We start from the raw sequence: 17,752 nt of genomic DNA on the forward strand, positions 1-17,752 counted from the left end.
TAGAACCCAGAGTACAGATATAATGAGGCAGAGTACATATTAATATAAAAATTGTATAGTAACAAAGTGGAAATAGACATAATGCTCAATGAGTATTTATTGATTAATATCTCTACCAAATCCTCAGGGCTGGCCATTTTTAGAAAGGGTCAGGAATATTACAGTTAATACAAGGAGACTTATGAAAACTTTTTGCCTGTTTCTCACTCTCATGTAAATGATTATAGTAATAGCTGTTGCAGTAGAGACACACAGGGGTTGTTGGGATGTTAATAAGATGAGACTTAAAACACGTACCATGAAATTCCGCTGGTAGTGAATGTTCTCTTTGTTAAAGTCGATCACATAGCCGTTGAAGGACCAGACGAATGTGAGATCCAGGGCAGGATCAAAGGAAGCAGCACACTGCATGGTGGCATTTTCTCCAACAGTGATATCAACATTAATTGGGGCCAGTATAATTCGTGTGGGATCTATGCATTTTTAAATAAAGGAGTAAAGCACAATTCAAAAAACTGTGAGACACTATATGATCTTGTACATTAAAAGAATACAAATCCACAGAGTTTGAAATCTTTGTGCAAAGGTATGGGATGTTTTCAAATTCAAATTCCAAGACCAGTTTCATCAGGCAAGAGATTTGCCCAGAAGGCTTTTGAAATGGAAACATTAATATATGGATTGTTTTAGCCACCTAGTGCTGAATCACGTCTTACAGCCCATTAGGAGTTAAGCACTGTCAAAGTTAAAAAAAAAAAAAAAAAGCATAATTAATCAAATGGTTTCTTACCTGTGATAACAAGAGTCCCACTGCTATTAGCTTTCCCTTTATTATTTTCTACAAAGCATGTGTAGATACCGCCATCATTCCTGGTAATGTTATTGATTTCCAAGCTGCCATCCTCCCAAATGAGCATTCTGTTGAAATGAAAGAAATACATACCTCGTAACATTAATTTAATGAAATATGTTACTCTTCTGCGTCTTAGATTACAAACACCAACATCTTTTGATGGTTAACATTTTACACAAATTACTTGACAGAGAGACCTTTTTTTAAGATGAAACATTCTAGCCTTGGTTTAGAATACTCTTTCTCAGCATTGCTGTTAAGAAAACCACCTTTGTCTTTTTCTTGGACTATTGAAGTCCTCCCTAACTGTCTTCCTGCTTCTACCCTGACCTCTCCACAGTCTCTTTTTCCATGTGTCAGCCAGACATGGAGCCATATGTTCACATTAGTAGTATCATGTCACTCTTTGGTTCAGTGATGTCATCACTCGGGAACTCAGAACCCTCCAGTGGTTTTCCACCTCATGCATAGTTAAGAGCCACAGTCCTTGGATTGTGCTTTTAGGCCCTGGACAACTTCACGATTTGTTTCTCACATTTTTCAGGGTTTTTTTTTGTTTGTTTTTTGTTTTTTTTTGTCGTGGGGCCTTCAGTAAAGCTCCGCCTGTAATTCTCGTTAGTATAGCACGCACACAAGTGCACATGCACACACATGACACTACTGCTTCCTGCCATTCCCCCTTCTAGCCCTCTTTCCAGATTCTTCTTCCTAACACAGACGTCATCAGATTTACTTCAGTTTTACATATTTATCTATCCTTCCATTAGATGGTAATATCATGATGTCAGGAATCTGTGTCTACTTTGTGGCCCTGCCTCCAACAAGGTAATATATCCACTCATTCATTCATTCATTTATTAGGGAAAAAAAAAATCTATGTTCCAGGAATTCTTCAAATTGTGAGACATTAATCAATAAATAGTCATGCAATCAACCTTTTTTCAGAAGAGCAAGCTACATGGAATTTGATTAAAGCAACATGCCACCATAAAATGACTTTTAAACCACTGTGTGACAGGCTGAGACTAGTCACAGATCTGAAAGAAAAGAGATGTGACTGCAGGACTTCAATGCCGACTTTGAAGTTAGGACAGACTGTCATTTCCACAGCTACAGAGAAATACAAATGTATCTTATTTTTAGGAACTTTCAAAGAAAGATATTGTAAAACCTCCCTTAGTAGAAGCTTTTGTAACAGATTAATATTCAGGAAATTCTTCTATGAACAGAGACTAAATCTTTCATATTAACAGAATGTAAATTGGCTCCCTCTGCCTTCTCAATAAAGGCAAGAAGCCCAAAACTCATATATATATTAACTATAGCCTAAGAAACACAGTTCTGAGAAATCTTTGGTTGGAGAGGCCCATGACGTTGGTCCTTATCACTTTTTCCATTAAGGAGAGAGAGCTAATGATGTGTCCAGTAGGGAATGCTATGTCGCAGGATGTTGCAGGAGTGAGTACATAAAAATGGGACTACCTTCTGATTACGCATAAAGGTAAAATTTCCAATCATCTGTAACTCTTCTCCGTTTTCCTCTAAAGACCACCATGCTGATTTTAGTTTTTTGCATTCCTACACCTCCTCTGCTCTCTGCCCTAGGGCCTTTGCACATGCTACACTGGCTGCCTAAACTATTTCCTACTCCCCAACCTTCATATTTTCCAACCTGACTTTCTCCTCTGCATATTTTAGTGCTCAGTATAAGTTCTTCTAGGAAACTTACAGCAACCACTCAGTTTGATTTTTACATAGACAGTCTATGCAAGTCACATGCTTTATGTTTTCTCCCACAGCCACCAAAACATTGATAGATGGTCTACTTCTTAGGAAGATTAGAAGTTCCTGTTCACTTAAGAACATGGGAAGAGATGTTTGTACTTTGAAATCACCTTTTTATTTCCATACTGAAATATTTAATAGGTTAATTGCATAAAATTAAATCAAATATGAATGGCTATAGATGCCACTGTCAGGGGGAAAAGGGTTAGATCTTATTTTATTTCCTGTTGTTAAGTATTTTTGTGGCCTTAGGCAATTTATCAAAAATCTCTGAGCCTCAGTTTTTAAAATTCTTTATAAATTGTATAAGCCTAAAAATTGAACTCAGATTATAATAGATACTGACATTGATGGGTAAATACTTCTATTCACCTTGGAACTGTGATATCTTCTTTGGGGAAAAGTTGGAAGAAAGGATATGTACATTATTAATATGAAAACAAGTTGTCTATAAAGTAAGTTCCCCAAATAGTGAATTGCAATCGGATTTCTGGTTTCTGGACTGACCTGCTGCTGTTGACAAGCCTCTCTGTGCCTTTACTCCATAAAAATTTTGGTTTAGGTGCGGCTTTAGGTTTGCATTCAATTAGAACTCTTCCTCCTTTAGCAGCCAGGATCTTTTTCTTCATAGGATTCATTTCAAAAGTTGGAGCCAAAGCTAAAAGGAAATAAATGATTATTTTTCTCCTTGGCTGAAAAAGAAACAAAATTTTCTTCTATAACATCTTTTATTCCCTTTTGATTAATAATCAATCTCACCAAACATCATCAGATGTGACCAATAGACACTTCACACAGGATAATAACACCTTTTTCTTTCATTTACTAGTTAAATGAAGTTAAATGAAAGACTGGAGGAAATTGAGTACTATTAGTAATATTGACACATGTTCATAGTCAGTATTCTTACTTACACTTTAACTAGTTTACAAATGAAAGAACTGATATCTATTAAGATGATATATTTTGCCAAAGGTGACACAGGCAGGAAGTTATCAAGAGAGAGTCACATTTGAACCTTGTTCCATTTGATTTGCAAGCATGCTCTTTTCATTAAATATGGCTGCTCTTTCATTACACAAACATTTATTGAGCCCCAGCTGTGTGCAGACACAAGGCGATCCCTTAATAAATGGAGTCCCCTGCCTTCAGGACCAACCTACAAACAGCTAGGGGAATGCTATTTCCAATTAATTGAGGAGGACCTGATGCACCCGTAGTTTATCCTTACCTCAGAATTGAACAATAATTATGAATACAGGGTATAGAGTCTCATAAAAGGTTACTCCATCAGTGATGTGCTCTAACTTTGCTCTGTGTCTCCACACCTAGCTCATTCTCAATCTCTTTGTATTTTTGCAGAGTCTGGGGGGATTCCATCTACCTAATACCACACATTCCAATCATCGGTAACTTTCCTTTCTGGAGCCTTTTCTAGCCCTAAATTTATCTTTATCCAGGTCTTGACCCTTCAATCTCTCATCCCATGATTCTCAAATTTTATCTGCACATCAGAATCATCTGAGGATCTTGGTAACATGCTGATTCAGGAGGTCTAGGGCAGACCTGAGATATAGCATTTCTAACATGCTCCCAGGTGTCCCTACTTCTGCTGCTGCTGCTCTGAGAAACACGTTTTTATAGAAAGGATTTAGCTTCTCCCATTGTTCTTTTAGTCTGAGTTTCTATAATCGGCAGTAAGTAAATAAGTAACCAGCCAACCTGTGTTGTACACCCAACACAGTGTGTAGTATTTTGTACAGATAGACTCAAAAATTATTGCTGGTGAGATACCGCTTGTAAAATATGAGAGAAATTTTAATAGGATTATATTTAAAAAGTCTAAATTCATCTAGAAAAAGAGAAGTTTTCTTGAATCAGTTCAGTTTTTAATAGAATAGCTGATTTGGTGCAGTATGTAAATGACTTCATGCTTACTTTATATTTGAATTTCTAGTAACAGAACCCAGAGTATGTTTATATATATATACAAACATATATAAACATTATATATATATTCTCTTTGGTTCTTTACTGAGCCTACCACAGATTAGTATCTGGTGCAGAGTAAATACTCAACAGTCATTTGGTGGATGAATAAATGAGTTAACTAGACCATTCAGGAAAGGAGAGAGAAACACTTAAAGGTAATAAACAAAAATAGATTGAGACAAATATAAAGATGCCCAGAAGTCGATCTCAGGCTTTAAATGCTTAGTTTGCTTAATTACTACATTAATAGACATACGATTGGAAGATTTTAGCTTCAAGACAGATTGTTTTGGTCAGAGTTGTTGAATTCTCATCCTATTTTTTAATGTGTAACAATTAACAAGAAATTTAAGAGAAAATAAAAAAGTTTACATTTGGGAAAGAATTGAAACTCACCTCATGCCTTCTCTAAGAGTCAAAATGATTTTATTGCACGAAGCCTAAAGATTGAACGTCCGTTTGATACCCAAAGAAACTAGATTAAATATATTACCAAGCAATTTTGACTTTAGGAGAGGGAGAAATAAAATTTGATCCTCCGGATTGTAGTAAGAGGCAGGAGAAGTTAAAATTAAGAAGGCCTCAACTCTTCTTGAAGTTAATTTTCTTACTACTTTCCTATAATTCTCTCACTGGCTTTCCTGTTCTTTAGTGTCACTCAGTTTGCAGTGATACCAACGACGTGGAGAATTCTGGGTGTAGCAAGAGTGAAAGGGCCTGCGCTGAGTCGCTGCTCTACCCTTTCAGTAATCATTTCCGGCAGGGAAAGCCTGGCTACCCGGACTCATTACTTACAGTACGACTAAATGCGGTGACGCTACTTCCAGTAATCTGAAAAGGACATGATACAGTAAGACCTTAATTAAAGTGGTTTGTAATGAAAATATGTAAAAAATCTCAAGAGAGATTTATGGGGTAAAAATGAGAAATTTAATAGACATAATGGGAAGAAAGGATGTAGTGGATTGTGTCATTCTTTAGAACAGCAAATCTTTCAGGAGGAGAAGATGTGGATGTGAGAGAGAAATAATGAATTCAGCTTCAGACAAGCTAAGTTTGGGATATTTGTAAGTTTACCCGGAGGACCGTTTCTACTGAGAAGCTTTTAGACTGAGCTTGAAGCTAAGGATAAAATTCTGGGCCAGGAATATGAGTTAAGGGATCACTGATAGTTAATGGGAGAAGAAGACATTACCAAGGATTTAAAAAAAAAAAGTTTAAATAATAATTATCTAGAAATAATAATAACATAGAATATGTGAAAAATGGGGAAGAAAATGGAGTGGAACCAAAGGAATAGAACTCTGGAAAAGAGCAAGATTTCCAACTGAGCAGAAGGGGTGAAAAGGAGAAATGAAGGAATGAAGGTGGTCAGGAAGAAATAATCTGGGACTGTGAGAGCATGGTGTCAGCAAAGACAAAGGAGAGGAGAACTGACCTCTCTCTAACACGACCAAGAGAGGTAGCTTGAGATACAAACACACACACACACACACACACACACACACACACACACACACACACACTATGTTTGTTGAGAGCAAAGGTAAAGGGATTAATTTTGGACAAGAGGACAGATACATCTTCCTTTGGATAAAGACTATTGAAAGGAAAAGCATAGTAAAGACTCAGATAGTTTTGAATAAGGGATGGGAAGTGGAAGTAATTTCAATGGTTTTTGATTTTCATGCAGAAGAAGGTAGTATGAAAACAGGAGTCAGGGTTGGGTAAGGGGCTTGAGGAAAGTCCTGAAGGTTTTCAGTAGCAATTGTAAAGTGTGAGACCCAGGGAATGATAAAGCTAGCAAGTGCTGAAGACTCGGCTGAGGCTGGGAGGCTGGGTCACAGCACTGCAGGAGCATCAGTCTGCACTGTGTGATGTCCTGGCAGTGTTTAGCTGCCCAGACATAGGAGGCAAAGGAGAGAATAAGACCTGTAGAAAATGGAATGTGTAAAGTTTGCTTTATCATTTGAATTTTTTTAAAAAAACCTTTATACTCCATGTTGCCCCAAATGTTCTTTAATGCAAGGAAAAAAAGATAATATTCCAAATCACATTTTAGAAGCTTTTAATTCAAATTTCTAATTCAAGAAAGTAATCTGAAATCAAATATAATCTATAGGTGCCCCAGGATCATTTTTAATGTGCTGCTTTCTTGCTAATTGTTAACAGAAACCAGAAATGATACTAACCCAAGATCTTCAACTCCGCATTTGCATAAATGGCTCCATGTGTGTTTTCCGCTATGCACTGGTACATGCCAGCATTTTCAAAAGTCACGTCATATAGTCTCAATTCCCCTCGATGATACTGGAAAGAACACAAAGTAAAACACATTTCCTTGATAAACTTTAATAGAAATGATTTCATTTAGACTTGGGCTTGGTTGGTTTTTCATTGAGGTACATTATTTTTGTATTTTTGCCCCCACTGTTAACTAAGCCGAGTGGTGTGGATTTTCATGGTATGGGGAAGTAAAACCCACTTACCATGCCTAGTGGCTCTTGTCTATTCATCCTACAGAGCAGAGAGTCCACCTTTTCCCCTCTTGGCCCAGCTGGGAGATTACAGTGGGTGGGTAGAGAAGGACCCCACTGCTGCTACTTGTTCCCAGGGCTAAAGGTAGGACCTTCGCTCTTACCTCTGTGTCTGTGGGGTCAGGGAAACAGTGGCAAGAGAAAGAGGACAATATCAGGTAGTGGAGATGGATGCACAGGAAAGGGGGGAAAAGTGGAACAAAGGAAATGATAAGGAGAGAGAGAGAGAAGGTAGACATAAGATTACAGAAAACTGTGTTAACTGAAAAAAAGATACTTTATGTTCACTTTCTTGTTTGTTTTTTTTTAAGGAAACATATTTCAGGGCCTAGATGCCCTTCCTCTATTGACACTCCTGCTAACTTTATCCCAGGACCACCCAGAAACGTTACCTGAAATACGGGCTCAAGAACTGCAAAGCACTTGAAAATACATACCGAATATCCGTTCTTCAGCCATCGGATTGTAGGGATGGGCTTCCCTGTGGCCACACAGGGCCAGTAGAGATCACTGCCTATGTCCACCTCTGTGTCATTGATGTGTTCTACCCACTCAGGAAATGCTAAAAAATAAAGAACATTGTAAGTGTCAAATGCTAGTCTCAACATCCATCATCATCTCAAGGGGACAAATAATACACTTGGTTGACCTTCTTCTGGAGAATATTCAGAGAGTCTGAGTGTCCTAAAATCAGTGATGGAGCCGTTGAAATTGTATTTCAATAGGTCTGCACGTAAACTTTATCCTACATTATTACAGCATGCAGTAACTGTAATTCAATTCATAATTCTTTTTCTATTTGTGAACCATGTTTTCTTGGAAAGCTACTTCACGAATAGCACTAAAATAATTTATCTGTTTCTTGTGACATAAGTCTTTCAAATGACATTTAAGGATTTAAAGAATTATGTTTTAATTTATTATGACACCATCTCATCCCTGTTTGGATAAAGATGCAATTTTTCCCACTCCCTCGGGTATATATTAATCTTCCTTTTGATGAAACTTTCAGATAGTGGCCACTGTGACATCTTACTGTGGGACTAGAAAAATGACTTGTTCACTTAAATACCATTTCAGTATTAAAAATTACATAGAGTAGCACTGATAGTTGAAATCTTGTTGAGTGAAATTAATCTTAGCTTCATCATTTGATCTGATCTACTGAGAGCTAAGGAAAAATACAAGAAAAAAATGAAAAAAATTTCTAAGAACTCTCACCCCTAAAATTGCTTCTAGATAGCAAGCAGATCAGCAATCTGATCATCTTTTTGAGTATTTAAATTGTTTAAGTTAATTAGTCCAAATGAATGCCTGTAAATGAACTAATATAAAATAAGGAAAGAGGTGGGAGAACACTACTATTGATCCATTGGTGTCCCTATGATACCAGCAGCGTAAGTTCATAACTTCTACTCTCATATTTGTGATTTAATGAGACCTAAGACCAGTATTTTATCCTTTTGCATAATGTAGTAACCATCACTACTTGTAAAGTATTAATCATCTTATATTAGTTTTTCAAGTCTGAAAATGGCTTTAAATAAGATATTGAAAATTTAAATAAGTTACGGAAAATTAAAACAATATATCTACCTTGAACATAAATTCTTGCCTGGTGTTTATCCTTTCCTCTAATGTTCTCAGCCTCACATTCATATGTGCCTTCATCTTCTAGCTGAATATTGAAGATCTTGAGGACAGCTCCAGAGGTGCTGATCTCAGCCGTGCTTGGCATAGGTTCTAGAACCTTCCGCCATCGGATATCAGGAACAGGACTTTAAATAGGAGATAACAAAAGCTAACAGCCCACAGCACTCAAAAGGCAATTACTTCATGTTTGTAGCTAAACATTTGCAACAGTTCTTTCCTAAAACAATACAGAATTTAATGCATTTCTATATATGTTCACGAAAACTGTGAGTATACTTACTTGCCAAGTGCAAAACATTCTAAAGTCACATTCTGGCCCATCAATGCATATACATCCTTGAATTGAACTACAATGTCAGCAGGATATGGTTTTGTTATTCCTAATTTAAGAAAAAAACATAAACGTCAACTAATTAACAAGCAGAGTTGGGTTTGTTTGTTTGTTTTTTTTGACACTGTGATTTTTACAGGATTAGAATTGCTTCAATATGGAAGAGCTTTATCTGTACAAGTACTGAAAAATACCTGATCATGTCACAAGAAATAGATTTGTTTGTTTATGCATAGTAGGTATATAGTATACATTTTATCAAATATTTTCAGTCACATTGGCTCATTCTGCTAAGTGTGTAACCAGTTTGACTCAACACACTAAAAAATTCAACAGTTCTTTGGGAGCATCCAACATGTGTAAAACATTGTTCCAGGTACTATTTGGGAATGAGGAAGGAAGAGAAAGAAAGGAAATGAGGGATAAGGGAAGAAAGAAGAGTGAGGAAAAGAAATAGGCAAGGTAAGAAAAGAGGAAGAAAAGGAGAAAGTAGTGTCCATGGAGATGAAGGCCAAAAGGAAACAATCTGAAAAGAGGGAAGGAGAGAGGGAAAGAAGAAAAATGTTTATTCAACCATCACTGTGCTCATCAATAGCCATAACTTTATTTATTTAGCGTATCAATACTGAAAGATGTCCTACTCCCTCAGTCTTACAGTGGGTGAAATGGGCTCAGACAGGGTAAAGACACTGTTTAGGACCACAGCTTGAGTGTGTACTTTATACTAACGCTAGAGAGACAAATAGATACACAAAGCCCTGAAATACAACCCAAAACAAAAATAAATGCTCAGAAAGAGCAGCATCCAAGGAGGATGGTGGAAGGATGTAGGGGCCAAGGAATTTCAGGCGAGGCAACTGAATCAGACTGAAGAAATAGCATAATATGACACAACTTCCGGAGTGTGCAACAAATTATGAAAGATCTAGGAATCAAAAATAATCTTGAGGTATATATAGTTGAAGATGAGCTTGAATTTACAACCTAGAAGGCTTGAAATTATGATATTAAGTATTTTTAGACTAATATCCTCAATGGGTAACTACCAATGGGTTTTGATAAGAGAAGAAATATGAATCTTACCTTTGGTTTAAGTAGAAGACTTTGTTGACAGTTTTAAAGGATGGGATATGGAGAAGGAGAATAGAGCAGAGAGTCAGATATCTAAGGGAGGGTGTTTCATAAAATTCAGAAAAATAGATGAGGGTCTGAACTAAGGCACAGTCATAGTAGGAACAGAAAGGAAAGAGCAGATCCAAGTTGTCTTTTAGAGGCAGAACCAACAGTACCAGCCCTTGGATCAATGTTTTCTCAAGATGTAGATCAAAAATCCAATTTATCAGAATCACTGGGATGCTTATGGGATCTTCAGATTCCTGGGTCACATCCTAGGCCTGTTGAATCACTCTCTGGGTTCCACATTTTCCTTAGACCTCCCAAGTGCTTATTTGCTAAATGAGAACCATTGAATTCACTGTCCTGAGGACGACAGCGGAGATGAGTTGATGATAGAAACACTACCCTGAGTTATTGCTAAACGAGAACTTTGATGGTATTGCTAATTGAGATGAAGAGCACCAGAAGGGGAGGCTTAGAAGTGATAAAAAGTGTGCTTGTAATATTTCCAACTTAACATCCTTAAGAATCTTCTATGTGACAAGTCCACGATGTAGGGAGAATTAAGGACTAAACACGGGAAAAAGTTTTGCAGATGTGAATTTGGAGTCATCCGTATAGGGCTACTATGGAAAAAGGTGTAAATGGGTGAGAATGTCTGTGCAGTGCCAACTGGTGCCTGCCAAGGCCTGGTAACCCCCAAACCTCCAGCCCTTAGCCATCCACCTGCTCCTCTTCGGAAGATAAAGTACATCCTTTCCTGATGTGTGTTTGCCCTAGCAAAATTAACAGCTCTGGATAATGCTGAAACAATATAATGAAAACTCCAGACCAACTGGTCTGTCTCAGCCCCATGTCTCCATCTTATCAGTCATAAAACCCACTACCTTGTCATATACCAAAGCCCCTCACCTCACTTATAGCCAATCAAAAATCTGTTCCCCTATCCCTTTGTGTTCACAGCCCCTTCCTCAATAAAAGACCCTACAAGTTCACCCCAACACTCACACATGCACATCTTGTCTGTGTGGCCTGTTGTGGCCTCTAGCAGCATATCTATTAAATGTTTTCTTTGTCTCAAACTTTTCCTCGTCTCTGGTACATTCTTTTACCACCCATGACGCTGGCCGGCCATGTTCCCCAGCAATCCAAAAAAAGATTAGAAAGAAATATAAGAAGGGGAAAGATCTGGTGAAGGCTAGTGCATCGATTTTTGTCAGAGAAGCATGTGGGAGATGAGAAGAGGCAGAAGGAGTCAGAAAATTTAGAGAAAGAAGGGAGGGTTCAAGAGCAGCAGAAGGGATCAACAGTGTCAGAGCTCCTCCAGACTCAGGCCGGAAGAGGTCTTTGGATTTAGCAAATAACAAGTCGTTTTGATTATTCAAGATTGTTTGCATTGACTACAAAATAATGTGCAGAGGGGAAGGAATGGAGGAGAGTCTGAAGACTCAGAAAAGGAAAGAAAGAGTGATGCTCCTAAATGAATCAACAGGATGTGAACCAGACCACCTGGAGGAATTAGCTTGAGTAGCAGGAGAGACATTTCTTCCACTGAGACAGGAAGTAAGAGGTGAATAGGAGCACTGAACTTTGAGGGGAGGGGAGGGAAGAAAATTGGGAGTTTTTACGTGATGGCCCTTTCTTACTCTGTGCAGTAGTGGTGAGAGTATCTTCTAAGATTAGAGAGGGGAAAAAAAGCCAGAATATCAGAAGATAGTTACTGAAAACAATCATGTGACTGCTATTTTGAGAAGAGTAATAAAAACAGAAGCTTTGTGAAATGATGGAATTTTCCACATTGTCATACGAAACTTAAGGGTAGCCAAACTTAAGTCTGCCAACAATAGACCTAGTATTTCCTCAGGAGCTTGAACTCAGTGACACAACTGTAGCAGCAGGACTGAAATAAAAATAATGTGAAGTAGGAAAATATATTGTGATCTGATTTTCTCAGGAGGTGGTGCATTAAAAAAAGGAAGGTAATTCAACTGGAGCCTAGGAAAAGGTCAGTCAGGAATGTCAGTGGTCATCAAATATGGCGCCACAGTAGTGATACCCCTCGCTAACTGCTTACAGTAGAGAGGCAACTTATATACTTATTTGCTTCATGTAAGTAGTTCCTTTAAAATGTCAAAGTAATCCAACTGCCTTTTTATTCCTCTTTCTGTAATTACTATAGTTTGTTTTGATCTAATCATTTCTTCTCTTTTGTGAATTTACTAAGAAGTAAGATTGGCCATGAAGCAAAAAGATGCTGGTGTAACTGGTATTTGGCTAACGATTCAGCTTTCTATGCATTCCCAGAACTAGAGGCAACCAGTCCAAACTCAACCATCTTTAGGCACTTTAGTGAGGTAAATCTTCACTATGAGGAAAGCTAAGGAAGACTTTCAAAGTATGTGTCATCTGTTTGCCCTGATGGAGAAGCCAGCAAGTCAAACCATGGGATATTTCTTTTCATTACTATGGGTGCCATAGGCAGATAGCATGGCAAAAACAGAGTTTAACAAAATACTCACGTTCAGGTAGTGGAATGAGTGGGATAAACTTGCTGAACACGCTCTTTGTAATAGAAGGACTGGATACAAAGCAGGAATAATTGCCTCTGTCTGATGCCTCAACGTTGGCGATGTAGAGATTGCCATTAGTCTGAGACACGAATCTTCGTTTATCCATTGTGATAAATACAGGGAATTCATTTAGAAGCCAGCGGTAGCTAAGATCATCTAGAAGAAAGCATTATCTACTAACCATTAAGTTCTTCTCCGAAAGCAAAGATTTTGTTTTCTAGTAATAAGCTAGCACATAATCTAATCAGCTTTGTAGAGCAAATGTTGGAAACAGGCCAAAAAGTGCACATTTTCTAAAAGCTATCGCAGTCTGAGTGATATACACATAGTGCTAAGTAATTATCTTTCCCTCTCAATTATTTTATGGAAAACTAATTTTTTACTTTTATTTCACTGACAGGCTAAGTGAAACTCAAAGAGGCTAAGTGGCTTTCTTAACATTAAGTAGAAGTAGACGTGGAATTTTGAATCCGGTTCCAATAGTTCAAAAACTTAACGACCCACTTTCCCTACTGCATTTTACAGATAAAATCAAGATCATGAGCCATACTATGGCTTTATATCTTTTTCTTTTTGTACTCCTATTTTAAATGATAGATTTAGGAATGAATTGATATAACCTGTTCCGGTCACATGAAAAAGTGAAAACCACAGAAACAGAGAAAGGCACATTACTTGTTTTCTTAAATATTAGGAAGTAGATTATATGGTAACTCTTAACCATAGGAAATTCCTTTGGCTGAACATACTGGCTGTTAGGTCAAAAGGCGAATTTCCTTGTTAATTTGCTGCTTTTCATGCAGGTTTCTGTTTCTGCTTTGGGGACTCCCCTTCTCCACTCCAACCCAGCAGTCATACATGCACAGGAGGGGACTACTGGGCCATGCATACTTCTCAGTCACAGAATGTCGAGTCCCTTTCAAACATCACAACCATGTGAAGACGGCTGCTGCTAGGAAGATCCCCTCAGAAAAAAAAGGAGATCTCAAAGTACAAGTTTGAAAGGATTTCAGGCATGAAATAATCATGACAAACCACCTTTTGGCTTTAGGGAGCTCAAGGCAATTGATGGGTGAAGCTGCTAAAGGGAATGGGAAAAAGAGTTAACAAAGAAACACAGAAAGAACTGCACACTGTACACATCCAGTGTGATTGGGAAGAAGGACCCAGAGGATGTCACCTTGATTAGCTCTGTGACTTTCTCTAGCAATATACAGTATCATAAAAATGAATGAGGATGGTTATTCTGTTTTTCAGTCTTAACCTTTTAATTATAAAAGTATATTTAATTTTCAGAAATTGAAAATACAGATAAAGTTAAAAAGAAAAAGACAATTAAACCACCATAGTCCTCCAACTCACAGTTACCATTGTTAGCACGTATCTTTCTAGACATTTATATCTGTGAATGATTTCATTATTTTAATTGATATCCTCATGTTGATTTAAGGTCAGGTAAAAACCACAGAAGGCACAACATAGGAAGAAACTTTGGGGGCTGCTTAAGTTGCCGCAATCGGTTTCTTGGAATTGGGCAACAAATAACACCATGTAATTTTTGATCCAAAATAATACATATAGTATACTTGAACAGACTGAGAACTTGTCTGATTTTAAAATAATGTCTTCTATTCCCACTTAAAGAGAAAATCGATATTTTTGTAATGATTCCTGGTCACAATTAAATTCCAAAAAATCAAGACCAATCAGGAACATATAGGTTTCCTTGCAGAAAAATGATTTTCTTAACCATACAATGACTTAAAGATACCTCACACAAAATACATTCAGAATAGTCTGGACGCCTGGTAGTTTTAGGAATATGGAGGCCTGTATTTTAATTCTAGACTAGGTATGATTTTGGTCAGGCTATTTTAATCACTCTATTCTCTAAATTTTAAGAGAGTTTTCTGGGTACCACTCATAAGAGAAGAGAAATGGGATAATGGTTTACTATTTGAATTTTTAAGGGAAGAAAGCTAGGTCAGAGAGGTCATTGCAGTGATGTTGGTATGAACGTACGTCTTGGACCTTAGAGCAGCTGGTTGATTTAATGTCCAGTGTGGATTCTCCAGTTTGCTGATTTAACACATACGGAGCATGTAATACATATGGAGTAGAGCGTACACCTTCTATGTGCTGCTAAACCAGACAGATTTGGTCTTTGTCTTTGTGGGCTATGTAGGCCTAATAGTCAATCGAAATTTATTTAACAAATTTTCACCTACCGATAAGCCATTCACTGGACAAAGTAAGAATTGGAATATGTAAAAGCTATCATTTCTCATTAAAACAAAGGTAGGAATTGCTGTTCTCAAACAGCGACACAATGGTTTAGCTGAATTAATTGACTTGCCCAAGGCCATACATACAGCAATAGGGAGGTAGGAAGGATCTTCTAACCTCTCTCCCCTCCTCAGCACTACCACAACTGTTCCATGATTGGTGTGCACTTAGGAATGAGATTTAATGTTGGCAATCAAGAGCTAAACCCTGACCCAGTTCTCAGAGGGACTCAATGGAATATCTTTTTATCTGCTCTCCCCTGCCCCATGCAGATGGTAAAATTAACCATCTCTGAAAAAGCCAACATCGGTTTTCTTCGCAGCACTGCTGTCTGGCTTAAATAATAAAATACTACAAAATCATGTTTTTAAGAAGAGGAAGTACCCGCACCGGTTTCAGAAATGTTGCTTTTTATTGATTGCTGTCTGAGATTTCTTTCTTTTGCCTCCAGAGAGCCTGGACCACATTACAGGCAAACTTTGTTTTGGCCAACTACCTTTGGTGAGTTTCATTGTATTAATGTGAAATACATCACTTATCTAACCTTGCTAAATAAGGTATTTTTTTTTCTTGAAATACATTTGAAGTACTTAAGTGTTCCCTGCATGAATAATTTACAAACATTTTAGAAGACATCTGTGCTTTCTTTTTTAATTAATCTCAATAGAACAGAATTTACCTATACCCATAAAATCACTACAGTTTCTAATTAATGCTTTGATACCCACATTAAACTTCTTTAGGAAAAATTTTATACCTAGTTATACTGTGGGATCATGTTTTCCCCACTGTGATCTCCCATCCCTGTCTACTGTTGTGTTGACCTTTTTAGTCTTTTGAGATTCCTTCAAGATCGTATTCAACATGCCAGGAACTGTTTGTTAAAGTATTCTCACTTCCTTATTCACTTTAAACTTCACACAATGTCAATTATTAGGTATTTTATTCATAGTACTGATCCTTTGAATGGTGGACTCTTTTCTTTATTCTCTCTTAATATACTCATATATCATTTATATTTTTTTGTAAACTCAATTGCTGATGGTTATACTGGTAGAAAATTAACCAGAAACAAAGCATTATGTTTTCATTGTCTGAGGGTCTAGAAGTTTAGGAAGTCTTACACATTCATGAATGTTTGATTGCCATTTAATAAAACAAAATCTCAACAGGTAAACTTCCCTTTTCATGAAATTGTGACCACTATGTATCCATCAATTTAATGAACACATTCATTTACTCTTTCATGCTCTCATCCCTCAAATATTTGTTGAACACTTAATCTGTGCTAGGCATTAGGCAATCAACTGTATATCAAGTGTCATTATAAAATTCAATAAACATTTGCAGTGATGTAGTTATGTGTAATTATTCTTGATAAATAAGTAAAGTAGTTCAAATCAGAGTTTTCCCCATTGCAAGAAACCACAGAACATCTAAGTCCATAGAAAAATATAATGGATTGTGAATGATGAGACTTTCTTCCTAGACTTCTTTCCTGTGCATAAATGAGAGACATTTCTGTAACTGTGAATAAAAAAATCTTCAATAAAGTAAGATGTACTTTACTTGCTTTAATAATTGATTGAAAATATTGAATTTGCTAAATATATTTTATTTACTTAATAATAATCCATTGAAAGTATATATCCATTTTATCATTTTAAAATATATTATTACATTTGAAACCTACAGCAAATTTTATGAAGTAGGGGATACAGGAGTTATTATAGCCATATTTTAAATGAGGAAACTGAACTATAGAGATGTCTAGGATGACTTGATTTAGTAAGCACTATATCCTAGTTTACCAGATCACCGTGTAGAGCACCGGGGTTTGACAACTATAAGTAGTTGCATATATATAACAGTCTTTGAGGTTCAAGATCAAAAGGCAGGTTTCTTCCCACCTTCAACCCTATTAGTTTCTAAGCTGAAAAGTGTTAGGTAGTTAGATAGAAATGAGCACCAGGCAAAGGGAGAGGGAGGGGGAGGGAGCAATCCAGAAGACAACAGTACACCTGCACTCAGGATAAAGGGCTCCAAAGAGTTTTACTTTCTCTAAATGAATGTCAATGAAGAAGGTGGTTAGAACTGGACAATGCGGCTGTGCAATAGAGAGAAGGACCCAGCTTAACATGACCCAATGCTCATGATAATGTAATTAGCATTGTGGTTTGGGCCCCCTCCTGTAGGTTCTTCTGTGTGCATCCTGGGTAAGAGCATGCGTAAAAGAGATGGCAAGCCTGAGCACTCAAGGGACATGAGCTGCCAATCAATCACCAGAGCGCCCCTGAGCCAGGACATAAGACAGGAGAAACAAAGGAGCAGCGCCATTTTCCTCTCTTGGGTTGGCCCACCTTCAATTCTTGAAGGTGTAGTATAATTTACTAACTTTTCCCTCCTCATGGTAACAAAAGCACGAAACCTTAATTTAACTGCATTTAGGAGGATGAATGATTTATGGCATGGATGGGGTAAAACAGTACACACACATATATAATATGTGTTTTGAAGCACCTGTCCATTCTTATATTTGACGGTGGCATGTCTAATTTTCAAAGAGGTCATCATCTCCTAAGAACGTGAATTGACGGAAGGAGAAGACGAGCTGTTCAGGTTCTACTCA

At 37.3% G+C, this 17,752-nt stretch overlaps 1 protein-coding gene across 5 annotated transcripts in view; it reads right to left on the reverse strand.

The window, feature by feature from the left end:
- CNTN1 (contactin 1) overlaps positions 1–17,752 on the reverse strand; it is a 286,536-nt gene that overhangs the window by 101,181 nt on the left and 167,603 nt on the right. For all 5 annotated transcript variants that reach the window (XM_006193665.3, XM_032493300.1, XM_014566827.2 and 2 more), the window contains 8 exons: positions 12,787–12,993; positions 9,101–9,200; positions 8,764–8,945; positions 7,605–7,729; positions 6,823–6,940; positions 3,146–3,296; positions 791–918; positions 298–473 (listed from right to left, as the gene is read on the reverse strand). In XM_006193665.3, the coding sequence (XP_006193727.1) occupies positions 298–473; positions 791–918; positions 3,146–3,296; positions 6,823–6,940; positions 7,605–7,729; positions 8,764–8,945; positions 9,101–9,200; positions 12,787–12,993 (1,187 nt within the window). The remainder of the gene's footprint in view (positions 1–297; positions 474–790; positions 919–3,145; positions 3,297–6,822; positions 6,941–7,604; positions 7,730–8,763; positions 8,946–9,100; positions 9,201–12,786; positions 12,994–17,752) is intronic.

Source organism: Camelus ferus, chromosome 12 (genome assembly GCF_009834535.1).
Source record: "Camelus ferus isolate YT-003-E chromosome 12, BCGSAC_Cfer_1.0, whole genome shotgun sequence".
NCBI classification, from domain to species: Eukaryota; Metazoa; Chordata; class Mammalia; order Artiodactyla; family Camelidae; genus Camelus; species Camelus ferus.